This window comes from Pogoniulus pusillus, chromosome 35 (genome assembly GCF_015220805.1).
Source record: "Pogoniulus pusillus isolate bPogPus1 chromosome 35, bPogPus1.pri, whole genome shotgun sequence".
NCBI classification, from domain to species: domain Eukaryota; kingdom Metazoa; phylum Chordata; class Aves; order Piciformes; family Lybiidae; genus Pogoniulus; species Pogoniulus pusillus.
Window position 1 is genome coordinate 2,121,673 of NC_087298.1, and position 25,735 is coordinate 2,147,407.

At 57.9% G+C, this 25,735-nt stretch overlaps 3 protein-coding genes across 5 annotated transcripts in view; 2 read left to right on the forward strand and 1 right to left on the reverse strand.

Moving 5' to 3' along the window:
* ANAPC2 (anaphase promoting complex subunit 2) overlaps nt 1-7,174 on the forward strand; it is a 22,622-nt gene extending 15,448 nt beyond the window's left edge. Inside the window, exons 9-13 of the mRNA XM_064170851.1 lie at nt 300-375; nt 1,415-1,618; nt 3,196-3,325; nt 5,399-5,634; nt 6,686-7,174. Of these exons, the coding sequence (XP_064026921.1) occupies nt 300-375; nt 1,415-1,618; nt 3,196-3,325; nt 5,399-5,634; nt 6,686-6,898 (859 nt within the window). The 3' untranslated portion in view covers nt 6,899-7,174. The remainder of the gene's footprint in view (nt 1-299; nt 376-1,414; nt 1,619-3,195; nt 3,326-5,398; nt 5,635-6,685) is intronic.
* Nucleotides 7,175-12,333: 5,159 nt separating this feature from the next.
* Nucleotides 12,334-25,184, forward strand: TOR4A (torsin family 4 member A). Of its 3 annotated transcripts, none has more exons than XM_064171256.1 (2): nt 12,334-12,399; nt 22,496-25,184. In XM_064171256.1, the coding sequence occupies exon 2, from the start codon at nt 22,535-22,537 to the stop codon at nt 24,059-24,061; it is 1,527 nt and encodes a 508-aa protein (XP_064027326.1). In that variant the 5' UTR covers nt 12,334-12,399; nt 22,496-22,534; the 3' UTR covers nt 24,062-25,184. The 3 variants fall into 3 exon arrangements, with proteins under 3 accessions (XP_064027326.1, XP_064027324.1, XP_064027325.1); XM_064171254.1 differs by lacking the exon at nt 12,334-12,399 and adding an exon at nt 16,773-17,071; XM_064171255.1 differs by lacking the exon at nt 12,334-12,399 and adding an exon at nt 20,819-21,041.
* Nucleotides 15,972-17,099, reverse strand: LOC135190043 (basic proline-rich protein-like). Its single transcript, XM_064170934.1, has one exon. The coding sequence runs from the start codon at nt 17,097-17,099 to the stop codon at nt 15,972-15,974; it is 1,128 nt and encodes a 375-aa protein (XP_064027004.1).
* Nucleotides 25,185-25,735: the final 551 nt, after the last annotated feature.

Genomic DNA, 25,735 nt, shown 5'->3' on the forward strand with positions numbered 1-25,735 from the left:
CAGGTCAGGGCTGGGCAGTTTGGTGGCTCACTGTGGTTGCCCTGTGCTGCCAAGGGGGTGGCTAAGCCCAAATGAAAGGGCTGGGAGGGTCTCCAGAAAGCCGCTGGCCTATGGAGGAAGTGACTGCTCCTCGCTTAGATGCTGGGAGCCATCCTGTTCAGATAACGAGCCTTGCAGGGCTTCCTAGCAAGGGCAGCCCTGTGCCAGGCATGTTTCTTGGCTGTGCTGTGAGGGGTGGAGGCCAAGCCTGGCTCATCTGCCTGAGGAACCTGTGCCTGATCTGCTCTTTTTGTTACCAGGGAGATCCGCAACGTGGAGCTGCTGAAGCTGCGCTTTGGAGAAGCTCAGATGCACTACTGTGAAGTCATGCTCAAAGTAACTGCTCTTTGCTTCAAATTCAAGTCCTGGGGGTTTTCAGCCTCCTGGGGAGGGACTTGAGAAGGACTTGAGACCCCAAAAAGGGTTTTCTAAGAAAGGGGGGGTTCCTGGAATCCCAGGGAGGAGATGATTTCATAGATTCCTGGAATGGGTTGAGATGAAAGGGACCTTAAAGCTCATCCAGTTCCAACCTCCTGCCTCCCACCAGCACAGCTTGCTCAAGGACTCATCCAGCCTGGCCTTGAACACCTCCAGGCAGGGGACATCCACAGCCTCTCTGTGCAACTTGTGCCAGTGTCTCTGCACTCTCACTCTCAACAATTTCTTCCTCATCTCCACTCTCACTCTCCCCTCTCCCAGCTCAAAGCCATTGTCCCTCGACCTGTCACCCTCAACCCTTGTCAAAAGTCCCTCCCCAGTTGTCCTGTAGTCCCCTTCAGGTAGTGGAAGGCTGCTCTAAGGTCTCCCTGGAGCCTTCTCTAGGCTGAGCAGCCCCAATTCTTCCCAGCCTGTTCCCATAGGAGTTCTCCAGCCCTCTGATCATCTTCACAGCCTCCTCTGGACCCTCTCCTACAGTTCCATGTCCCTTTTGTGCTGGAGACACCAGATATGCACTGTGACAGGCAGAAGTGCACTCAAAATCCTGTCTGGGTTACCCACTCTGCGGGATGCTTGCTCTGGTGGTACTGTCTCTCCTGCCCTTCCTGCAGTACAGTGTTCTGGCACTGAGGGGCTGGACTATTGCAGCTCCTCTAGGCTTGGGCCAGGGCAGTTTAAGTCACTTGGGACACTGTGGGAAGGGCACAGGTCTGGGGGGCTCCAGTGTAAGCCAGTGCTGAGTTTTAAGCCCTAACTCAGCCTCTCCATGGATGTTTCTGACTATGAGGCAGACACTCCAGCAGACATGGTCACATCCTTCCCAGTGTCCCCATCACACTATGGAGACAGCACTAGTCACCTTGTTGAAGCTTCTGCCCTAAGGGTTAGCACTGAGCTGGAAGAGAAGGAGCTGCTGAGCTTCCCCTGCCTCTTGCAGGACATGGCTGACTCCCGACGCATTAACGCCAACATCCGCGACGAGGAGGAGAAGCTGCCCGAGGAGGAGAGGCCTCCCTTCAGCCTCATTGCTGTCATCCTCTCCAGTGAGTTCTGGCCACCACTCAAAGAGGAGAAGCTGGAGCTTCCAGAGCAGGTCAAGGAAGCCATGGAAGCCTACTCCAAGAAATATGAGAAATTGAAGGTGAGGCAACTTCAGCCCTTCAGACTTGGCTCTGTGGTGTGGGTTTTGCAGTGTCCCCTGTATTGGCATTTCTGTTCTAGCTGCTGCAGTGGCACCCCAAAGTCCTCCAGCTCTGAGTCAGGGCTAGCAGCTGCAGTAGCTTGGCTGTTGCCAAAAGCAGGGTTTATCTCCTGGTAGGGTGCCTGGGTCATGGCAGTGATTGCAGTCAGGGGAGAGAGCTGTCGAAACGCAGCGGTTTGGTGGTTAAAGGGACACTGAGGGGGCACTTCTGGGCACCTATGCCTGGTCTAAGCTTTTTGGCCTAAGTTCTACAGCAGAAGAGTGACATCCTGGCCTTGTAGGGCCTCTGCTCTTCAGTACTCTGGCACTCCCCTCTCCTGTTTGTCCTCCTGAAGAGCTCTGCTGTTAGTCTGGAGTTAGGGGATTGTTGCTTGCTCTTCTGTCTGATCTCTCCTGGGTTCATCCTTTCACTTCTGGAGGGCCCTCCATGGCAGATGGTTTATGTGCAAGCATTTTTGGTCACTTTGAGTGTGGCTCAGCCCAAGATGGAATCCACAGCTCTATAAACAGCATGGGAAGGTGGAAGAGAGGCACACAGAGCAGACAGATAAAGGCAGTGTTCAGTTCTCCAGGCTCTCAGTCAGAGTTAGTCTGAGAGAGAGGGTTGAGAGGCATCTTGCTCTGCACATACAGAACGGGTTGGATGCAGGAGCATCTGTCTGGAGGGCAAGGAGAGGTTTAGGTCACTTTCAGAGCTGTGATCTTGGCTTATCCTGCAGCTTCTTATCTGCTGGCATGCAGGGCATGCATTGAGGCCCAGATGACTCAGATCTCAGAGCAGTGTCTGTGTGCACATGCAGAGGGTTCTCTGCAGCCAGCCTGAACACAGCTGGCTGTCTCATGCAGATGTTGCTTTTTACCTGTCCACTTGTGCTCTGGCTCCACGTCCTGGTTTCCCACTTCTTTCCTTGAACTTGTTGTTATACATCAGGTGATAGGTGCCATGAGGCTGGCAAGCTCAGAGCTCCAGCTGCTGCCTCTTCTGCTGCAGCTATCTGCCAGATGTGGATGCCAGATGTGGGTGCCAGCTGGTTTCTATGCCTGCAAAATTTACTTGGGAGGGGATGCAGGAGGAGATGCAAAGAGGGAGCAGCCACCTTGAGCATCCTGAGCCTTCAAAGTGAGCAGGGCTCTTTTCACACCAGTATCAGAAGAGATTGCTTCTTGTCTGAGGAAATCTGCCTCTGAGGAGTATTTCTGAGTGGCCCAGCTGGTGTTCCAGAGTTGCCTCAGTCTGTGCCTGCCTTAGCAGAGAGCTGAGTGCATGGCTTTTGGGCAGGAGAAAAGCATGGGCTGGACAACAACTTGTGCCAAGGAGAATGTTTGCTCTGAGGGTGCAGGGGACAGTTGGGTGGTGGCAGTGCTGGGCAGCTCATGAGGAGCAAAGCAGCTTCTGCGTCTGCAGAGGTGTGTGGAGTGCAGGTGGCCCTGCTTGTGGAGGAACATATGCAGTAATACAGCACTTAGTGGCTCCTCTTAGAAGATCTGCTGTGAGTGGCTGCTTCTCCTCTTTGCAGGCCATGAGGACCCTGAACTGGAAGTACCACCTGGGGCTGGTGAGCCTGGACGTGGAGCTGGCCGATCGCACCCTCTCCCTGTCCGTCTCTCCCGTGCACGCTGCCATCATCCTGCACTTCCAGACCAAGAGTGAGTGCTGTGGCAGGGGCTCAGCACTGCCACCCTGCCTGTCTGCTGCACCTGGGTGGCTTCAGTGGCTGAAGGCTCTGAGCTCTGGCAGCAGGACCTACCACAGCTTGGATCTAGCACAGGGCTCAGCCAGGTTTCCTTGCAAACAGCATCAGCAGGGCCCCATCTCAGCAGCTTTGGCTGCACACAGCACCTGGCAGCAGCTCCTCAGCCTTCCTCATCCACTGGCATGCTGGAGGGTGGGCAGGTGCTGGAGCTGGCAGCTGGTCACAGGTGGGTGGGCAGGTGTCCTGTTCTCTGACATCCAGCTGGCAGCTGCTCACAAGTGGTGTCCCTCAGGGCTTAGCATTGGGACCACTTCTGTTTAACATCTTTCTAATTGACCTTGATGCAGACAGAGAGTTGTGTCAGCAGGAAGCTGGCAGGTGGCACCAAGCTGGGTGTCATGAGGGCAGGGAGGCTCTGCAGAGGCACTTGGATAGATTGGATCCATGGCCAATGTCAATGGGATGAGCTTCACCAAGGCTAAGTGCCAGGTCCTGCACTTGGGCCACAACAACCCCAAGCAAGGCTACAGGCTTGGGGCAGTGTGGCTGAAAGCTGTCAGCAGAAAGGGACCTGGGGGGTGTAATCAACAAGCAACTGAGTATGAGCCAGCAGTGCCCAGGGGGCAGAGAAAGCCAAAGGCAGCCTGGCTGGGATCAGAAGCGCTGTGTCCAGCAGGAGCAGGGAGGGGACTGTTCCCTTGGGCTCTGCTCTGGTGAGGCCACAGCTTGAGTGCTGTATTCAGTTTTGGGCACCTTAATACAAGAGAGCTGTGGAGGTGCTGGAGTGAGTCCAGAGGAGGGCAAGGAAGCTGTGAAGGGCCTGGAGAAGAAATCCTGTGAGGAGAGACTGAGGGAGCTGGGGATGGTTGGTGTGAAACAGAGGAGGCTGAGGGCAGAGCTCATTGCTGTCCGCAGCTACCTGAAAGGAGGCTGTGCAGAGGCTGCTGCTGGGCTCTGCTCACAGGGAGTTAGTGACAGAACAGGAGGGAATGGCCTCAAGTGTGACTGGGTAGGTTCAGACTGGACATTAGGAAACATTTTTTCCCAGCACTGGAATGAGCTGCCCAGGAGCTGCTGGAGCCACCAACCCTGAGTGTGTTTAAAAGTCGTTTGAATGTGGTGCTTGGGGCTATGGTTTAAGGGTGAACTTTGTAGAGCAGGGATAATCATAGATCTGGGAATCAGCCAGGCTGGAAGAGACTTCCAAGCTCATCCAGCTTTTGGAGGGGAAGAAGTGGAGGAAACTAGAGGCAAGACATTGACCCAGGGGATGATCGACTGATGCAGGTATCACACTGTGGTGACAGCTCTTGGCCTGCTAAATGCTCCTTCTGCCCAACTTTTGATGTGATTCTCTCCATCTCTGTGCAATAGTATCATTAAGTGTTGGACTAGTAAAGGAGTGGGAAAGAGGCAAAAAGGATCATAGGATCAGCCAGGTTGGAAGGGAGCTCCAAGCTCAGCCAGCCCAACCTAGCACCCAGCCCTGCCCAACCAACCAGACCATGGCACTAAGTGCCCCAGCCAGGCTTGGCTTCAACACCTCCAGCCACAGCCACTCCACCACCTCCCTGGGCAGCCCATTCCAATGCCAATCACTCTCTCTGACAACAACTTCCTCCTAACATCCAGCCTGAACCTGCCCTGGCACAGCTCCAGGCTGTGTCCCCTTGTTCTGTCGCTGGGTGCCTGGCAGCAGAGCCCAACCCCACCTGGCTACAGCCTCCCTGCAGGCAGCTGCAGGCAGCAATGAGCTCTGCCCTGAGCCTCCTCTGCTGCAGGCTGCACACCCCCAGCTCCTTCAGCCTCTCCTCACAGGGCTCTGCTCCAGGCCCCTCCCCAGCCTTGCTGCCCTTCTCCAAACACCTTCCAGCACCTCAACATCTCTCTGCAATGGAGGAGCCCAGAACTGGGCACAGCACTCAAGGTGTGGCCTGAGCAGTGCTGAGCACAGGGGCACAAGAACCTCCCTTGTCCTGCAGGGCTTTTCCACCCTGAGTGTGTCTGTGGTCTGTGGTGCACACAGGTACGTGGACCCTGCCGGAGCTGAGCGAGGTGCTGAAGGTGCCTGTGACGTCGCTGAAGCGCAAGATGACTCTGTGGCTGCAGCAGGGCGTCCTGCGGGAGGAGCCCCAGGGCACCTTCACCGTGATTGAGGAGGAGCAGAAGGACCAGGTGGAGAAGGTGGTCCTGATAGACAGCGACGAGGAGGGAGACTCTGCCATGGCGTCGCAGGCTGACCAGAAGGAGGAAGAGCTGCAGGTACCCATCCCTGTGCCCCAGCAGGACAGTGCAGACCTCCTGTGCTGCTGGCCTGGGGGAGTCTGATGAAGGCAGTGGATTCCCTTTGCACTTTGGGGTTGCATTTGGCACTGCAAGTGGCCAAGTCCAGCACAAGGACCTTTGCAATGGGTGTCTCGTGGCTAATGCCCACTGGTGCAGGGGCTGGGTTGCAGCCTTCCCTCCAGCAGAGTGCCCAGCTGCTAGGCCAGGGCTCCCTTTGGACAGCTCTGAATCTCCTTCCAGTTTAAAGAAATCAAAACTCTGGGACCCGACTGCACCTTTGAGAGTAGTCAAATCTTACTTGGATTCACCCAGGCACAGTATCACAGTATCCCAGTATCATCAGGGCTGGAAGAGACCTCACAGATCATCAAGTCCAACCCTTTAGCACAGAGCTCAAGGCCAGACCATGGCACCAAGTGCCACGTCCAGTCCTGCCTTGAACAGCTCCAGGGACGGCGACTCCACCACCTCCCCGGGCAGCCCATTCCAGTGGCCAATGACTCTCTCAGTGAAGAACTTTCTCCTCACCTCCAGCCTAAATCTCCCCTGGCACAGCCTGAGGCTGTGTCCTCTTGTTCTGGTGCTGGCCACCTGAGAGAAGAGAGCAACCTCCTCCTGGCCACAACCACCCCTCAGGTAGTTGTAGACAGCAATAAGGTCCCCCCTGAGCCTTAGGCTGCCAGGAAGGCTGACTCAGCACTCGCAGCTGGAGCTTTGCCTTCTCTGTGTTGTGCTCCCCGGACACTTCCAGAGCTTTCCCCACTGTGCCACCCTTGCAGCACGGAGGTGTCATGCTGGTGTTCATCCACTGAGAGTCAGGCACGTACCTCAGATCCTGCTTCCTCACTCTGTGTCCCAACACCGCGTGCTCTGCTTAGGCATTTCCACCTGCTGGTGGCTGAGGGCAGAGCTTCCTGCCAGGCACAGCCCTGCTCTGCTTTGGGGATGTGGGACGCTGAGAGCAGCCCTTTCCTCGTGGTACCGATGGCACCGTGGGTTACTGTTGCTTGCTTGTCCCCCTCTGCAGCTCTTCTGGACATACATCCAGGCTATGCTGACCAACCTGGAGAGCCTGTCCTTGGAGAGGATTCACAGCATGCTGAAGATGTTTGTGATGACAGGCCCAGTGGTGACAGAAATCGACCTCCAGGAGCTGCAGGCCTTCCTGCAGAAGAAGGTCCGGGACCAGCAGCTCATCTACTCTGGAGGTGTCTATCGCCTGCCCAAGAACTGCAACTAGACTGCAGGACTGCAGGTGTGCCCTTTGCCTCTCTGGGGCACTTCTCCCTGCTGCTGCTCAGCTCCTGAGTGCTGCCCAGCTCTGCATCCTGCTGGGGAGTTTCTCTGCTCTGGGGGGTTGCTGTGCCCCCTGCCCCCAAGAGATGTTCTTGTCCCACAGCCTGGGCTGGGCACCTCACAACTTCTCGGGCTGGGCCTGCACCCCACAGTGCTTTTCCTGCCATATGTGGGTGTCTGGGCCCACTTGGCTGGTCAATAAAACCCAGCAGGCTCCTTTTGCAGGTGGTACCAACTCTTCTCTCAGCAGAGCTCTCTTGGCATCAGCCTTCCCATGCTGAAAGGGCAGGCAGGAAAATCCCTCATCTGCCAGGCACCAGCTCCCTTTCTCTGGGTCTAGCCCTGGGAGGTTTGGGAGTGGGACTCTGCCTCCAGTTGCTGTCTGGTTCTGTCTGTGTGGTTAAAGCAGCATCTTGCAGCTGCCTGTGAGGAGCAGGACCTACACAAAAGCAAATGTTCCTGCTGTCTCCTTTGGCTCATATGGGAGGAAGACTTCAGGATCTGCTTACCCTTGTTTGGGACTAAATTGTGTGGATGAAGAATGCTTTAGGTGGGTGAGATGCAGCACTTCTTCAGGGGCAGCTGTTCAATCCTGGAGGTTACTTGGATTAGCTGAGCACTGGTGGGTTTGCTTTACCATGGCACCAACATTAGAGAATCACAGAACATTAGGGGTTGGAAGGGATCTCTGAAGCTCATCCAGTCCAACCCACCTGCCAGAGCAGGATCACCTAAAGCAGGTCACACAGGAACACATCCAGGTGGGCACTGAAAGCTGTCAGAGATGGAGCCTCCACCGCCTCTATGGGCAGTCTCTTCCAGTGCTCTGCCACCCTCACAGTAAAGTTCCTCCTCGTGTTTAGATGGAACTTCTGTGTTCAAGTCCATGCCCATTACTTGTCCTGTCAGTGGGGACTGGAGGTGAGGAGGAAGTTGTTGAGCAGGAGAGTGGTGAGAGGCTGGAATGGGTTGCCCAGGGAGGTGGTTGAGGCCCCATGGCTGGAGGTGTTTGAGGCCAGGCTGGCTGAGGCTGTGTGCAGCCTGCTCTAGGGTAGGGTGTCCCTGGGCATGGCAGGGGAGTTGGAACTGGCTGTTCCTTGTGGTGCCTTCCAACCCTGACTGATTCTATAACTACTGGAGGGAGTCCAGCAGAGAGCTATGAGGATAATTAAGGGAGTGGAGCATGTGAGGAGGGGAGGCTGAGAGCCCCTGGGCTGTTTAGTCTGGAGAAGAGCAGCCTGAGAGGGGAATCTTCTCGATGCCTACAACTACCTGAAGGTGGCTGTCAGGGGGCTGCAGCCAGGCTCTTGTCAGTGACACCAGTGAATGTGAACTCCATCACAGGAAATTCTGTCTCAATGTGAGGGAAAACTTCTTTGCTGTGAAGGTGCTGGAGCCCAGAGAGGTTGTGGAGTCTCCTGCTCTAGAGATCTTCAGAACCTGCCTGGACGTGTTCCTGTGTGACCTGCCCTAAGTGGTCCTGTTTTGCAGGGGGTTGGACTGGCTGAGCTCTGGAGGTCCCCCCCCACCCCCTCCCATGCTGTGATTCTCCAGGACAAGCCCAGGTTGATGACCAGTGGGGTAGACTTCATCTAAAAGATTTTTCCAACTTAAATGATTCTCTGAGTCTGGAATTCCAAATCACAGCAGGCAGGGGAAGGAAATCCAAGCCCAAAGACAGAGCAGCCCCACCAGATCCTGTGAGGACACCTGGCTGGGACAGAATCAGAGCCCAGCCACAGGCAGCTGCCCTGAGGTGGCTGTGGGTGAATCCCAGACCATGGACATCTCACTCAGCACAAAGGGAGAAGTTTGCTAGGGAGAGAGGAGCCTCCTGCTTGGCCTCCTGCTCTTGCTTGGCCTCGTCCTGGCCCTGTTCCTCTTCTGCTCCTGAGGATGGCTTTCAGTTTAGAGTGACCACTCTGCCTCTGCTGGGAGTTGTCAATTGAGGTTGGGTGAGGTGGCCCAGCCATGGCACTGCCATTGCTGTGCCAGTGGATCACACCATGGACCTGTGGCTAAAGGCATGGCTGGGAGCCACCCCTGGCACCCACCTGTTGAGGGCATGAGACACAACCTCTCATGGAACTGTAGCTTGGACCCCAGGCAGAGGTCTCTGCTCTCTGCAGGTCTGGATCTGCTTTCCATTGCAGAAACCATCTGCTGGGGTCTTCTCCACGTTCCCCCAAAGGCTCCCCCAAGCTCCTTGTGCCCTTGCTCAGCTCTTGCTTATGGAATAAGTCATAGCAGCCCACAAGTGCCTGGGCTCCATCCCAAACCCACATGCCCCAGGCCAGATGTGTGCAGGCTGGGCAGACATCCCTGCAGGGTGCCTCTTCCCAGGAGGTGCTGCAGGTGCAGAGCCCCAGGGCTGCATTTCCCAGCTCCCCTGGGCTTATTTGGTTTGGTTTGGGTTTGTTTTGTTCAGGAAAAGAGCTCAGGGACACATCTGGGAAGGTGGGCAGCCACGGGGGCAGCAGCTGGAGCTGCCCAGGGTGTGCCAGGGCCCGTCCAGCCCCACGCTGTGTGGCTGACCAGCAAGTGTCTGGGCAGCTGTGGCTGCGACAGGGCATGGGCAGGGCTGCTTTTGATCTTCTCAGATCAAAGACAGCTCCAGCTTTGCGGGGGGGCTGCTGGCAGCCAGGGCTGGCCTCGGCCAGGAAGGAGACAGGGCTGGCTGCTGGGGCAAGGGACGTGGCTGGAAGGGACTCCAGGGCCCTGGGTGGTTCTGTTCTGCTTTGCTGAGAGATACAAACCAGTGTATGGCTGCAAAGGTACCTGAGAGAGCTGGGGTTGGTCAGCCTGGGGAAGAGGAGGCTCTGGGGAGACCTGGTTGCCTTTTGGTACTTAAAGGGCTGATCAGAAAGCTGGGGACAGGCTTTTTGAGCAGGGGCTGTTGTGACAGGACAAGTGGTGATGGTTTGAAACTGAAAGAGGAAGATTCAGATTAGAGAGAAGGGAGAAATGTTTGACACTGAGGGTGGGGAGACCTTGACTCAGGTTGCCCAGAGAGGTGGTAGATGCCCCATCCCTGGAACCATCCCAGGTGGGATTATTTGGGGTTCTTATCAACCTGCTCTAGTTGCAGATGCTCCTGCTGAGTGCAGGGGGGTTGGACTAGATGAGCTCTGAAGGTCCCTTCCCACCCAAACCATTCCAGGAGCCTGTGCTCCCTCTCACTGCCAGTCTGCAGGCTCAGTTTCAGCAGCCCCCATTGGCAGCAGCAGCAGCACAGCAGTGCTGTGTGTGCAGGAGGGGCAGAGGCAGCCACAAACACCCTTGGGCAGCACTTGGGTTGCTGGATACCTGCCCAGGGCCTTGAGAGGTCCCTTCCAACCCAAACCATTCCATGATTTATTTCTCTATGGGTGCTGGTGGAGATATTGCTCCCATAGTGCTTCCTCCACCCCGCAAGGCAGGGTGCTGCAGGGCAGCAAGTGTGCCCCTGCCATATCCCCTTCCTGGCAGCATTCCCAGCCTTCCTGTGCCACAGCAAGGGGCTCATCCAGCCCTCCCAGCTGTGCCCAAGGCCTGTGGGGGCTGGAGAAAGGCATGAGATGAGCATTTTTCCTGCCCTGACTTTTCCCAGCTGCCTTGCTGGCCTCGTGGGGTGTGATGAGTTTGTCTGTCCTGAGCATTGCTGCTGCTGGAATTGTGGGAGGTCCTGGCACAGCTGAGCCAGAGCCACCAGCTGAGCTGTGGTGTGGCTGTTTTTAAGTGTGACAACAGGGGGGAAACTCTGATTTAATGAGCACTTCAGCTCACATGGAATGTAGAAGTCTTTAAATCGATTGAAACAAGCTGGAGATGGTTCTGTAGCAGAACACAAGAAGCTGAGGGAGAAAAGAGGCCTCTGGGCTCTTCCCTGTGCCTCTGGGCTCTTCCCTGTGCCTTTGCCTTGCAGCTGTGTTGCTTCAGACCAGAGCTGCTGCTGCTGGCTGAGGTGAAGCCTCATCCCAGGTCCCTCATCTTTGCAAATCACTTCAGTTTTAAGATAAATGAAAGGGGAAAGAACTCCACCTATACAGCTTTAAAATACTGTGAAGCTCCATTTCTTCACTCCTTGTGTGCTTGGAATTGGTTTCAGTTCCCTTGCAGTACCATGGAAACCCTCTGTGTGAGTGCTTCTGTGCATGGGAAGGTTTTCAGATGGTTTTCTCAGGTCAGCCCTGGTGAAATGAGTCCATAGCTGTCCATCAGCAGGACACTGCGTGGGTGGTTGTGCCACCCTGCTGCAGGAGGAGTGCCTGCAGGCAATCACTGCTCTTCATCTTCCCCAGATGATCCCAGATTTCCCATTTTTCTACCCAGTTTTCCACCTTTTTGTTTTTTCCCTAAACAGCAGTGTGACCCCCAAATTCCTCCTGAGTGCTGCTGGTCCCTGCCCTCTCCCATCCCCACTCGCTGCATCCACCATACTGGTTGGTGTCTCGTGGCACAGCTGTCACCTTCCTGGCAGCTCCATGGCTATGCTGAGATCATAGAATCAAGCAGGCTGGAAGAGAGCTCCAAGCTCAGCCAGCCCAACCTAGCACCCAGCCCTGCCCAACCAACCAGACCAGGCTTGGCTTCAACACCTCCAGGCACGGCCACTCCACCACCTCCCTGGGCAGCCCATTCCAATGCCAATCACTCTCTCTGCCAACAGCTTCCTCCTAACATCCAGCCTAGACCTGCCCTGGCACAGCTTCAGGCTGTGTCCCCTTGTTCTGTTGCTGGTTGCCTGACAGAAGAGCCCAACCCCACCTGGCTACAGTCTCCCTTCAGGGAGCTGCAGACAGCAATGAGGTCATCCCTGAGCCTCCTTTTTTCCAGGCTAAACAGGTCAGCACCTGTGTGGGGATGCTGCTGCCAAACCCAATTTTTCTTTAGTTTTTTTCTCCTTTAAAAAGTGTTTTCAGTGATGTGGGGACAGAGCTCAGCTGGGGGAGACAGCAGCAGCAGGTTTAGGAGGGTCAGGGATTAGGAGGATGGGGGGTTTAGGAGGATCACTGGCACCAGCACTCCTGAATGGCTCTAAAAAAGAAGGAAGGAGCTAAGAATGCTGATTTTGTGCAGGAGTGGTTTGGCCTCCTGCACCTTGGGCTATTTATAAACTGTTTAGAAGGGCCACGATAACCCAAGCAGGATGCGGCATCCGTGCGGGACACGTTCCCCGGCCCAGGGATAAACTGTTTGGGTTATTTAGGATGTGTCAAAGCAAGGCTGCCTGCAGAGCCTGGAAAGTTTTGCTAAGAGTGAGATTGGGAAGAGCACAGGACCTGGCTCCACAGCCCCCAGGGCCTCATCCTGCCCAGGGAGGCGCTGCTGGTTTTACGCCCAGCCGGCTGCAGTCCCTGCCGTGCGCTGGGTTTAGGATGCAGGAGAGCTGCTGATGGAGGTGAGGGACCCCACGGGAGTGAGGGGCTGGAGCAGCAGCAGCAATTCCTGGTGGATCAACTTGAGGTGGGTGACAGGAAAGGGAGAGAACCCATCCAACAGCCCTGGCTGCTGCTGGCGTGGCTGTGGAGTCGGCGGCAGTTGGTAGGGCTGGGGAAAGGGCAGCTCCAGGCTCTGGGGCTGGGAATGACTCTGTGGGGCTGGACTCTGCTGAGTGCAGGGGGGGTGGATTAGTTGAGTTCTGAAGGACCCTTCCCACCCAAACCATTCCAGGAGCCTGTGCTCCCTCTCACTGCCAGTCTGCAGGCTAGGTTTCAGCAGCCCCCATTGGCAGCAGCACATCTGCCCCACGATGCCTGCCAGGGACCTCCTGTCTGCGTGGGCAGCCTCACACCAAGCAAGCTGCTGCCCACCACCGACTGGAGCATTTTGTTAGAGACTTCTGTTCTTCCTCTCTGGGGGCTGTAGAGGGGACAGGGCCCCGGGGCTGGTCAGGGGTTTCTGTGTCCCCACCCTGGCACCATTTCCACTTCTTCACTTGCTCTCACTTTCTGTTTCAGGGCTCCTTGCCTGCTCCTTGCCTGCTCCAGGCTGCAGGTCCATGGGCTGTATTTCTGACCTCTGCATACCTTTTCCCTCGCACCTCCCACGACCTTCTCATCTTTCTTTAGCTTCTTTTTAACACATTTCTTCCTTTCTTGCAGAGTGTTTCCAGGTGAGGCTGACACTGTAGGTATGAGGTAGGACAAGAGGAAATAGCCTCAGATTGCACCAGGGGAGGTTTAGGTTGGACATGAGGAACAGTTTCTTCCCCAAAGGGGTTGTGAGAGCCTGGCCCAGGCTGCCCAAGGCAGTGCTGGAGTGTCCATCCCTGGAGGGCTTTCAAAGCCCTGGAGATGTGGTGCTGAAAGCTGTGGTGACCTTGGCAGTGCTGGGACTCAGTGATCTGAAAGGTCTCTTCCAACCAAAGCAGTTCTGTGATGCTGCAGGAGCCCCCAGCCCAGTGCTGCTGGGGTTCACCCTGAACCCATTCTGGGCTCTCTTCATAGCCTCCCTAGAGAGGCCCCCAGGGCTTCACTCGCCTTATCCTGGGGGAAGCAGGGGGGCTGGGGGTGTTTGTGTGTGTCCGGGCTGCAGCTGCTGCTTTCAGCCCTGGAGGTGTTTCAGCTAGAGAAGAGACATCCCAAAAAGAGGAGGAAAACCCTAAAACTGGTGTGAGAGGCAGTGCCCAGCCCCAAGGGGCTGCATGGTTGCCCTGCCCTGCAGTGAGCCTCTCTGGTGGGTACCAAAACCAGGAGGGTACTCATCACCTGTGGATGCCCACACCAGTGCCACTGGTAAGTGACTGGCACTGAGGCCTTGGCTCAGAGGTCACTTGGCAGACCTCTTGTCCCCACGGTGCCCTTGGTGGGGCTGAGCCTCGGGCCAGGCTGTGTTTGTGCAGGATTTGCATCCGTGGCTCTGCAGGAAGGGCTCTGGCAGCAGTGCCTGCTCCTCGCCCATCCTGGCCCAGCTGCCATTTCCTCACCACCTGGGGCCCAGCTGCAGGAGACTCAGCCTCAGAACCAGCAGGGACATGGGGGACAGGGCTCACGGCCCAGGGTGAGTGTGGGGTGTTGGGGTTGGGGAGAGAGAGGGCTGGCTCCAGTGCACACCCCCCCTGCCCCTGCATGTGTACAGCCCCCCCAGTGCAGAGCCCCAGCTGCACTGCCCTGCTGCTCACCTATGACCCCTGCAGCTCCCCCACTGCACTGCCCTGTGCCCACAGCCCTTCCCATTGCACAGGGCCCCCCACAGTGTCCCTTCCTCTGCAGACAGCCCCCTCTCCTCCACCGTTGTGCCACCCTCCATGCATCACCTTGCCACCCACACGGGCACCTACGGATTGGGCATGGGCTGGTGGTGGCCACGCTGCCCTGGTCAGGTGCCCATCTCCACATACCACTGAGCTTCTGCAGCTGCAGGGCCCCACACTGCTCCTACATCCCCACCATAAGCAGGAGCTCATCCACCCTCTGCTCAGACCACGGCCCCCAGCATCTCCCTCTGAACCTGTGGCTTGGGAGGGGTTTGCAAACCTCACTTCCCCAGCAGGGCCAGCAGCCCTCCCGGGCACGATTTGAGCCTTGCCTCCACCCTGCCTTGGTTTCCTCCGGGAGGCTTCATCCCCCCCCAGCTGCCCCCCGTGACCCTGGGGGATGGCTCAGGCTCCTTCCCTGCCACAGCAATACCTTTTCTTCTGGGCAGTTGAGGTTTGCTGCCAGCCCTTGGGTGGTGGCTGGGAGCTTCTTGTTGCTCTCATTGCTTCATCGAGAGGCTTTTGGGGAGCACTGCCTCTTTCTTTCCTCACGTTTTTCACCCAAGCTGCTCGGGGGAAGCTCCTCCCTTGCAAACACCTGGACGAGGCAGGAAACCATCTCCTTCCACGGCTGCTCCCCAGGCCCCTGCACAGCTCCTCCAGAGGGGACTTCCCGACCCGGAGAGATGCTCTGCGCTGCTGCCTGCCCTGCAGCTGAGCTCCTGCACCTCTGCGACACAGAAATCCCCACATTTGCAAGGATTTGTTAGGCAAATCTCCTCCCCCCTCAGCAGAGGCAGAGGTCAGGGAGACTGCAGGTCCTGGCTGGAGGGACCCTGCTCAGCTCATCCCCTCCCGGTGGAGATGTGGGGACCTTTGTGTGTATCACAGGCAGGGTGGAACCCAGGCTGCAGCGCTCCCAAACACCCCAAGCTGTGATTTCCCCTCCCCTGTTTTTGGCCTGGGGCAGCCACTCTCACAGGCAGCGGGTTCCAGCTTGGGGGTTTATCCAAAACCAGCAGCTCGAAGGACAGGCAGGTGCTCACTTTGGGGCTGCTCCGGCTTCGCTCTGGGCTTGTTTTCCAGGGAGAACCCCTGGCTGGGTTGTGCAAGTGCAGGCGAGAGGTCAGGGAGGCTGAGGCAGGTTTGCTGGGGCCGAAGGAAGGCTGAGCTGTGGGGGGAGGAGCTGCCACGGTGAGCCTCGGCGGGGCCGGTTTGGAAGCGCCCTGCTGCCTCCTCCTTCCCCGAGCCTGGCTGGTGGAAGAAGTGGCTCTTCCCCAGGGCAGCGTTTGTGCAGGGAGGGCTGGGGCTGCCTGACAGCTCTGGCAGAGGTTTGTGCTGCTGTGGCTGTGCAGCTCGGCCTGGGCATCCCTGAGCCAGCTCCCTAAGAGGAAGCTGCAGCCGGTGGTGTGTGTGTGTGTGTGTGTGAGGCTCTGCTCCCGGGCAACCAGTGCCATGGCCTGAAGCTGCACCAGGAGAGGCTTAGGTTGGGTGTTGGGAAGCACTTCCTCGGGGAAAGGTGATCAGGCACTGGGATGGAGTGCCCAGGGAGGTGCTGGAGTCCCCATCCCTGGAGGCCTTCAGGAAAAGCTTGGCTGTGGCACCTGGTGCCATGGGTTAGCTGCTGTGGTGCTGTCACAGGCTGCACTTGGTCTCGGAGGTCTTTTGCAGCCTCAGTGACTCTGTGATTCTGTGTCCCCACATCCTCCTGCCCCAGCGCTGGGGCTGTGAAGGGGCCGAGGGAAGCAGGGCAGCCGTGCAGGAGCCAGCCCAGGGACAGACCCAGTGGCCAGCCTGGACTTGCTGGTGTATTCCAGGCTTACTCTTCCCACCGGCTCGCTCATTTCTCCCCACTTCCCTCTGCTTTCCGCTCCCCTGTGCTCCCTGCCGGCAAGGGAACCTCATCCTTGAGCTGCCCGGGTGCCGCCTCAGCCCCGGTAACCCTTCCGTGCAGCATCGCCGCTCCGGCCTTTGCCGGGGGCAGGCTGCGGGTACTGACCCGCGGGGAGCGCAGATGTGCTGCCCGCAGCCAGGGCCGTGCGGCGGAGCTCGGGTCGGTGCTGCCCGCAGCCGGGGCCGTGTGGCGGCGGAGAGGCTGAGGCCGGTGCTGCCCGGGCCGGTGCTGCCCGCAGCCGGGGCCGTACGGCGGAGCTGGGGCCGGTGCTGCCCGCAGCCGGGGCCGTGCGGCCGAGGGGCTCGGGCCGGTGCTGCCCGCAGCCGGAGCCGTGCGGCGGAGGGGCTCAGGCCGGTGCTGCCCGCAGTCGGGGCCGTGCGGCGGAGGGGCTGAGGCCGGTGCTGCCCGCAGTCGGGGCCGTGCGGCGGAGGGGCTGAGGCCGGTGCTGCCCGCAGTCGGGGCCGTGCGGCGGAGGGGCTCAGGCCGGTGCTGCCCGCAGCCGGGGCCGTGCGGCGGAGCTGGGGCCGGTGCTGCCCGCAGCCGGGGCCGTGCGGCCGAGGGGCTCGGGTCGGTGCTGCCCGCAGCCGGGGCCGTGCGGCGGAGGGGCTCGGGTCGGTGCTGCCCGCAGCCGGGGCCGTGCGGCGGAGGGGCTCGGGTCGGTGCTGCCCGCGGCCGGGGCCGTGCGGCGGAGGGGCTCGGGTCGGTGCTGCCCGCAGCCGGGGCCGTGCGGCGGAGGGGCTGAGGCCGGTGCGGCCCCGCCGCGCCCGCGCCGCCTTCCTGCCGCTTCAGACGGCGGCGCCGTGCCGGCAGCGGCCGCCGAGGGCTGTGGGCAGGAGGGGGAGAGCAGAACGGTCGAGGCGGCCGGGCCCATGCCCTGCCAGAAGGAAGTGCAGCCACGGCCACTCCTCCTCGCCATTTCCTCCCGGCGGCCGGGGCCGGTGCGGATGGGAGCGGGGGCAGAGGCGCTGCCGGCCGGCTGAGCCCGCGGCCTGGGCTCGGCGGCTGAAGGAGAGCGGCGCCGGCCGGCCCTGAGGGAGGCATTGCAGGTAACTGCCCCGGGTTCGGCTGCCCCATCCTGCTCCCCACCCCGGAGGGCACCCCTTGGTCTTCACCGCTTGGATCTCTGTCCACGCCAGCATCTTCTGCGCATCCCCCGTGGCCCCTTGCCGCCGAAAGCTGCCCCAGGCTCTTGGGCACCCTGTGCCTGCTGCTTCGGGATGCTTTGGGCTCTTCGCCTCCACTCACTGCCCTTCCTTTGGGCTTGGCTTTTGGGGCTTGGTAAAGAAGACAGGCTGGGAGCAGGGCTGGAGGGTTCCAGTGGCAAGCAGGCTTTTGGGGTGGCCTGGGAGGGTTTGGCGTTGTCCTGGCTGTCACCCTTGTGCCGTGCTTTGGGAGAGGGCAGACATCTGCCTGCCCCCAGCAGACTTTGTCACCTTGTTCCCAGGTGGTGCCCCCGGGGAGAAGCAGACTCGGGGTGCTGGGGCCGTACCCTGTGCTGGCCTCTGCCACCCTCCAGGATTTCCGCTCCTGGCCACAATTTCATTCCACTTTCCCCCTTAAAAGCGCTCAGTTTGGGATGGAGGAGTTTGGGTTCCAGCTTGGGAGGGCATCAGCCTTGGTGCTTTTGTTTTCCAGCTTCGCTAAGCCAAAGAGTTTGGGCTGCGTCTCCCCTCTCTGCAGTGCTGTGCCTGGGATTCAGCAGCTGCCACTCGAAGCAGAGCCAGGGCTCCGTGGTGGGCACTGGGCTGATGTCTCCCTTCGGCCGGACACTTGCTGCCCCCAGGCTGCCCCTGGCCTGCTCCCCCCACCCCGCTGCCTCCGGCCCACGCAGGCTCCTCTGTTGTGGAAACTCTTTTGGCAGAAGCAGGGCGAGACACAAATGCAAATCGCAATGTTTGGGGAAGAGGTAAAGGAGGAAAGCTTTGGGGGGGGTTCTCAGGAGCCTTTTCAAGAGCTAAGTGGAACTCATCCCACGGGGTGGCTGGACTCGGTGTTTACAGGAGCACTTGTGATGCTGGCGACTCCACTGCCAGCTTCTTTCCCCTATCATTTTCACCCAAGGTCTCGTTCAGCTGCAGAAAGCTTCTCTTTGCAAGCTGGCAACAGCTCTAGGTTGGCACTGCTGGGCTGGCACAGCCACCTGCCCTGGCCCCCATTCGGTATTGAGCAAGCGAGAGCTGCTCGTATAAATACCAGCAGGTATTAGGAGCTGAGTCATGCTATTAATGGGACTATTACATGCATGACTGGACAGATTTTTTGCTGAGGATGGGTTCTGGTCCCTCCACCCTGCCTTAATTGGTTCCTCTGGAGGGCTGGGCATCCGATGCAGGTGGGATGAGTGATGGATGTGCTCTTGGCTTTTGGGAAAGAGGCTCTTGTACATCTCCCAGCTGATGAGTGTTTGGTCCTTGCCACTTTGCATTGGCCTCCCAGGGGCCTTGAGCTCCCAGAGTGAACTTGGCAATGGTAGCAGAGCCAGCTGCAAGGCTCTGAGGAGCTTGAAAGATAGAATCATAGAATCAACCAGGTTGGAAGAGAGCTCCAAGCTCAGCCAGCCCAACCTAGCACCCAGCCCTGCCCAACCAACCAGACCATGGCACTAAGTGCCCCAGCCAGGCTTGGCTTCAACACCTCCAGCCACAACCACTCCACCACCTCCCTGGGCAGCCCATTCCAATGCCAATCACTCTCTCTGACAACAACTTCCTAACAACATCCAGCCTGAACCTGCCCTGGCACAACTTGAGGCTGTGTCCCCTTCTTCTGTTGCTACTTGCCTGGCGGAAGAGCCCAACCCCACCTGGCTACAGCCTCCCTTCATGCCTGGAGAAGAGAAGGCTTCCAAGGAGACCTTACAGTGGCCTTCCAGTATCTGAAGTGGGCTACAGGAAGGCTGGGGAGAAACTACTGACAGGGTCTGGTAATGATAGGACAAGGGGTAATGGTTTTAAACTTAAAGAGGGGAGATTCAAACTGGATGTTAGGAAAGGGTTCTTTGCAGTGAGGGTGGTGAGACACTGGCACAGGCTGCCCAGGGAGGTTGAGGATCACAGACAGGGAGCGTAAGGAGACCCTGGCACAGGCTGCCCAGGAAGGTTGTGGCTGCTCCCTCCCTAGAGGTGTTCAAGCCCAGACTGAATAATGCCTTGAGCAACCTGTTCTAGTGGGAGGTGTCCCTGCCTATGGCAGGGGATGGGTACTGGATGATCTTTGAGATCTCTTCCAATCTGAACCATTCTGTGACTCTGCTCCAGCAGGGGCTATGGGCTGACACCCTCTGCTGTGTTTGGGGTGTCTCATGTTTCCCTTCCATCATCCTTCTGATCACTAAACCTTTTCCCATAGAAGCACAGAATGTTTTGGTTTGGAAGGAACCTTAAAGCTCATCCAATTCCAACCCTCTGCCAGGGCCAGGGACACTTCCTACCAGCACAGCTTGCTTAAGGCATCGTTCAGTCTGGGCTTAAACACCTCCAGGCAGGGGACAGCCACAGCCTCCCTGGACAACCTGTGCCAGTCTCTCCCCACCCTCACTCTCAAAAATCTCTTCCTCCTCTCCACTCTCACTCTCCTCTCTCCCAGCTCAAAGCCATTGTCCCTCAGCCTGCCACTCCCAGCCCTTCTCCAAAGTCCCTCCCCAGCTCTTCTGCAGCCCCTTCAGGTACTGCAAGGTTGCTCTGAGGTCTCCCTGCAGCCTTCTCTTCTCCAGGCTGCACAGCCCCAACTCTCCCAGCCTGTCCCCACAGAGGAGCTTCTCCAGCCCTCTGAGCATCTTGGTGGCCTCCTCTGGACTTGTCCCAGCAGTTCAGTAAACTGTGGGAGTTCCATAAACTCTCCCAGCTCTCCCCTGGCATTTTTTCAACCCCTTCCTCACCTACATGGATTTGGGGCTCAGAAGGCTTCACTGAAGTGACCTGAAGTGTTGTCCTGTCCCCGCACTGAGCTCTGTGGTGTCCCAGCTCCTGGAAACCATGGCCCATGCTGGTCTGTGCCATAGAGGCTGCTCCCCAGCAGCTCTGGGGACAGGCATCCCTTTGGGGACCCTCAGGCACTGTGAGCAAGGCAGTGCACAGGAGGTGGAGCAGCAAGAGTGCGATGGCAGAGTGGCGTGGGGACAGCGTGGGGTGTCTGGAGGCCACCAGCTCTCCTGCCCACGCCACCTCTGTGCCTGCTTGCAGGAATCTGGACGGGCTGGTTCCACCCTGGGCACAGGCAGGTCCTGCACAGGGTCCGTAATTAGCACCTGGGCTAATTGCAGCACAGCACCAGCTGGCCCGGTGGCCAGCACTGCAGAGGCTGCTGGCCCCAGCTCAGTTCCCGCAGCGAGCTGGCTGCTGGCACTTGAGGCCAGACATCAGCTTGTCGCCGGGGTGGGGACAAAGGCTTCGCTGGGAGGGCCTGGGCTTTTCAGAGGAGCTGGGAAAGGAGTGGGATGAAGCAGGGAGGTGGCTGGGAGCTTCCCTGGGCACCCTATCCCGGTTGGCACCCATCTGCGTCAGCCTGGCAGTGGGTGAAGCAAAACCCTCTCGGGACCGTGACGTTCTGCAGGTTGGCGACTTCCTGCCAAGCTGATGTGAGTTAATAAGAAACCCTTCGGGGACCTCCCTCCTCCTCCTTCTCCTCCTCCCCGGGGACGTGCGACCTCTGCCAAGGGCTGCGGTTGATTGTTCTGGGCAGTCAGCGAAGGCAGCGAGCGTGGCCCTGCCAGCTTCCTGCTCCGGGGGTTGGCAGTGTCACGGCAGCAAACTGCCCCTTGCGTCAGAGCTGCTGTGGTGTGGGGCGAGGTGGGGGCAGGGGGAAATCCCTCCCACTGTGACACAGCTCCTGCCGCCACCAGCTTCGTGCCGGGCAGGGACAGAGTTGTCCCTGGAGCTGCAGCAGATGGAGGTGGTCGGTGCTGTGTGGCACCCAGGTCCGGAGAGCTGCTTTGCCCCGGGGGCTTCCTGCTGGCTCCGTGCCTCGTCCTGCTGCTGGCGCACAGCCTCTCCTCTTCCTCCTTCCTCACCCACTCAGGTTTGTCCAGGCGACCTCCATGCAGGAGCTTATCCCAGGGGCTCTCCTGTCCCTGTGCTCTCCTGCATGGCTCCAGGGGCTCGTGTAGGAAGGGCCAGAGGCTGCTGCGTGTCCAGGGGTGTGAGTGTGTGGGCACACAGGGCAGGGAAGGACTGTGGGGCTAGGAGGGTTGGGGTGCTCTGGGGTAGCAGGGTTGGGGTGGTGTGAGGGTAGCAGGGTTGGGATGCTGTGACACAGCCCTGCTCCTCGCAGCACGGCTGTGTGCTGCTGGCAGGATTAGTCACAGCCACCTCAGTGCCCTGCAGTCTGGCTGAGCCCTCTCTACTCAGGGGCAGTGGTCTGAGAACAGGCTGGATGCTGCCCTCCTTCCATTCCCTCTCCCCACCAGCACTGATGGGCACTGCCTGAGGTACACATCAGCACAGCCAGGACAAATCTCAGGCTGGATATTGGGAAGAATTTCTTCACAGAAAGGGTTCCAAGGCGCTGGAATAGGCTGCCCAGGGAGGTGGTGGAGTCACCATCCCTGGAGTTAAGAGCCTGATGGATGTGGTGGTGAGGGATGTGTATTAGTGGCAGTGTCTTAGCAGCAGTGATGGGATTGTGAGCTCTGGGTGAGTGGTTGGGCTTGGTGATTTCAAAGGTCTCTTCCAACCTCAACAGTTCTATAATTCTGTGATCCTTTCAACAGCCACTTACTTCCATGCAGGCTCAACAGCCCAACAGGTGTCCGTGGGTGCAGGAGAGCCTATTCCCACAGGGATGTGTGCCTCTGTGTGTGTGCTGGGGCAGAGGTGGTGTGTCCTGCTTTAATCCAGCAGATGTAGGGAGCAGGGCTGGGCAGCTCTGCTTCAGAGCCTGTGTCCTGCCTCTTGCTCACAGCAGCACTGGGCAGAGCCCTTGGTTTTGACTCCAGCCAACTCTTCTGTAACACAGAATCATAGAATCACCTGGGTTGGAAAGGACTTTTAAATGTCATCCAGTCCAACCCCTTCTGCAGTCAGCAGGGACATCCTCCACTAGAGCAGGTTGTCCAGAGCTCTGTTGAGCCTCACCTTGAATATCTCCAGGGATGGGGCCCCAACCACCAGCCTGGGCAAGCTGTTGCAGTGCTCCACCACCCTCTTTGTAAAGGCCCTTTGTAAAAGATCCAGTGTAAATCTGCTCCTCTCTAACTTCAGCCCCTAGCCCCTCGGCCTGTCACTGCAGGGTGGGGGTTGTCAGAGGCACTGATCTGTGAGGTTCATCTCTGCCTTTGCATGTGTAGGGAGACCACCTTCCAGAAAGTCAGGTCTGGAAGTCTCCCTCTGCCACCTTGCACTGCTGCAGGCCATCACTCTGTCTCTTAGACCTGGCTGATGTGACTGCTGCTGGTCACCTCCTTGGTGACAAAAAGCTCCTTGCTACTGGTCACAAGGACTGATGAGTCCACCCTTTGTTGTCCTTCCCTTTAGAAAGAAGATGATGTGAAGGGGCTGTGAGAACCAGGCAAGATGGATGGAGAGCTGCCCTGCACTGAGGTGGATGGAGAAATGTCTGCCACGGAGGATCTAGGAGGAGATCTGCCCTGCGGGGAGAGCAGCGCGGAAGCAGAGATGCCCTCTGCTGAGCCCAGCGCAAAGGAAGAGGCTCCTGGTGCTGAGAGCAGCCTGCCTGGAGAGACGCCCAGCACGGCCAGCCGTGGGGAAGTGCCCCGTGCCAACAGTGATGCCAGAGGAGAGGCCTCCTGCTGTGAGAGCGAGGGGGAGGAGGGTCCAGGTGCCGAAGCCCCTGCTGCTGCAAAGAAGATGTCTTCCATTTCCTCTCCCCTGCGGGCAGTCATCCACCTGCGGCGCCGCTACCGCGGGCAGAAGAAGAGTCGCCTGCACCTGGAGCTCCCCCGGGAGAAGTCGGTGGAGCTCGTCCACACCAGGCTGCTTCAGAGGCAGCTGTCCCTGGGCAGAACTGGCCTGTATGGCCCTTCCATGTCCTTCTTTCCTCAGCCCAGCTTTGAAAGCTCCCAGTACTTCACCTTTGACACCTCGGTGGAGCAGCATGCGGTGAGAAAGTCCCGGCGGAGAAAGAACCGGAGGAAATCGAGGGTAGTCCTCTACCCAGACAAGACCAAGAGATACCTGCCAGCAGAGGAGAAGAGCAAGGCCAAGCGCTGCCTCCTCCTGCTCATTGCCATTATCTTCTTCCAGATTCTCAATGCAATAGAGAACCTGGATGATAACCTCCAAAAATACGACCTGGATGGTCTGGAGAAAACGATGCACCGGGAGGTGTTCGGGCAGAAGGTGGCCGTGGAGAGTATGATGGAGTTGCTGAAGGACTACCTGGCTACCCACATCCACAACAAGCCCCTGGTGATCTCCCTGAACGGCCCCACAGGAGTTGGGAAGAGCCACGTTGGCTGGCTGCTGGCCAAGCACTTCCGTTCTGTCATGGACAATGACTTTGTGCTTCAGTACTTTGTCATGCACCACTGCCCCAGGGGGGTGGCTCCGCTCACCTGTGAGATAGATCTGGCTAAGAAGATTTCTGACATGGTTACCAGAGCTGAAATAGAGGAGAAGATCCCTTTGTTCATTCTGGATGAGGTTGAGCTCATGTCTCCAGTCCTGCTGGATACCCTCAGCCGATTCTTTGAACCCAATCAAACCAACGAGTTCCTCAACGCCATCTACATCCTGATCAGCAACATAGGAGGTGCAGAGATAACAAAGTTTGTTATCCAGAACGCATCTGCTGAGCTGCTGCAGCAGCAAAGGGGAGCTGAAGAACTGCTGAGCATTGTCCAGCCTGTGTTGGTTGATGTCCACCCTCTCTGGAAGGCTGCAGACATCATCCCATTCGTCCTCCTGGAGAAGAGCCACGTCGTAAACTGCTTCCTAGAGGAGATGAGGAGGGAAGGGCTCTACCCTGACCAGAAGCATATTGAAACCCTGGCAAGTCAGCTCAGTTACTACACCACTGGGGGCAAGCAGTACTCCAGGATGGGCTGCAAGCAGGTTGTGGCCAAAGTCAACCTGCTGTAGGGATTTACTGCATAGGCCAAGTCCTGCTCTCAGGATCTGCAAAACTCTGGGCTTATGGAGAGGAGGCTATGGTCAAAGTGTCCTTTCTCAGGCCTGGTCAAGGTAAAGGGCTGGCAGCCTGGGCTCCTCTGCAGCATGGGCTCTGTTCTCCAGATGCCTCACTGCTGTCTAATGCTCTGTGAACGTGGCCATGCCCTCATGGCAGTGAAGCCCAAACCACCTCCCATTACCTGCTTTGTTCTGCCCTCATTTGGGAGCCTTTGTCACGAAGGAGTTCTGAGAGCAGAGCAGACACTGTGGGATGTAACCAGGGGGAGGGAATGGTAACTGAATTACTGCTTGCTGCGTCCTGCTCCTTCTTCTGACCCACAGTCCTCTGCTTGTCTTGGCCCTGGCTGGTGAGGTGCAGAGCAGTAGTCTGGGCAGTCAGAGCTCTGCCTCCCTGAGGTTCTGCGTGACCTGAGCTCCTGCTCTTCTGAGCTCATCCCTGAGCTCACACCTGAGCTCACCTTTGGCACCTCCAGCCAGGTTTCTGCCCTGCAAGTCTGTTTGGGCTTGCCTGGAAGGCTGCTTGGCTGTGCCAGCTGGTGCAGAAAGAACCACCAGATTGTTTCAGGTCTGCTGGTGGCAACTCGTCCTGAGAGCTCTTCTGCTTTTTGCTTCTGGCTACATCCTCACCACACTCATTATCTAGAAAGCCCAAAATAGCAACTGACACAGATGAAGCATCACACACTGGAAAAGACAGTTTGGGCTGTCTGGGCCAAGTGCAGTGGGAGCCCTGGGCCTGTTCTCAGTCCTGCAAGGCCAAATAGAGGTTCTTTGCCATTGAGACCCTGAGGAGAGCACTCTGCCTTGGAAGCACCTCAGGAAAAGCAGACACCTGGGTTTGGAGCAGGCCTCTGTGCCATTGTCTTTTCAGGCTTGGGGTCTGTGCCTAAATCCCCTTCCACAACGTGCTGTGAATTGTCCTACACCCAGTCCCCTGGATGGCTGCACTGGTTGGTTGATTTGCCTCTTTCTACTTGTTGGTCTCCAAAAGACTTCCATCACAAACTCCTGATTCCAGAGCTGTCATCAGGAATAAACCCAAACTATCCTGAATAAAATCGTTCCAAATACATTTCCTTTATTTGGCAGAGATGTGAATTTCCTCCAGAGTCTCTCTGCCAGACCACTGTAGCTGCCCTGCCACGCCTGTGCCCCCCTGGTGACTGGGGTTGGGTGCAAGGGCTGCAGCTTTGCTGGGTGGCTTTTGCAGGCCAGCTCAAGGCAGTGTGTGTGTGGCCACCTCCTTGAGGCATGCTCCTGGTGAGCCAGATCCAAGCCCCGCGGTGCACAGCAGTGCCAAAAGCTCTATGGCCCACAGCTCCAGCCTCCTCCAGAGCTCCACAGCAGGAGACTGGGGAAGTGTGGCCCTAGCTGAGATGCTGCTAGGCTGAAAAGCTTATCCATGGATTCTCTTCTTCAGATTATTCACTGGGGAAGCATATTCCTCCTGTAGAACAGTCCAGAGGGCAGGAAGGGCTTCTTGCATGGTTTGGGAGGTCTCTGAATGAAACTAAGCCACAGACCCCAACGTGTTGAGCTGTTTGTTGTAGCTAGTGAGGTTTATTGCAGGACTCTTAATTGTTTCTATCCTGGAGAGCAAAGAGCAGCAACTGAGGGGGCAGG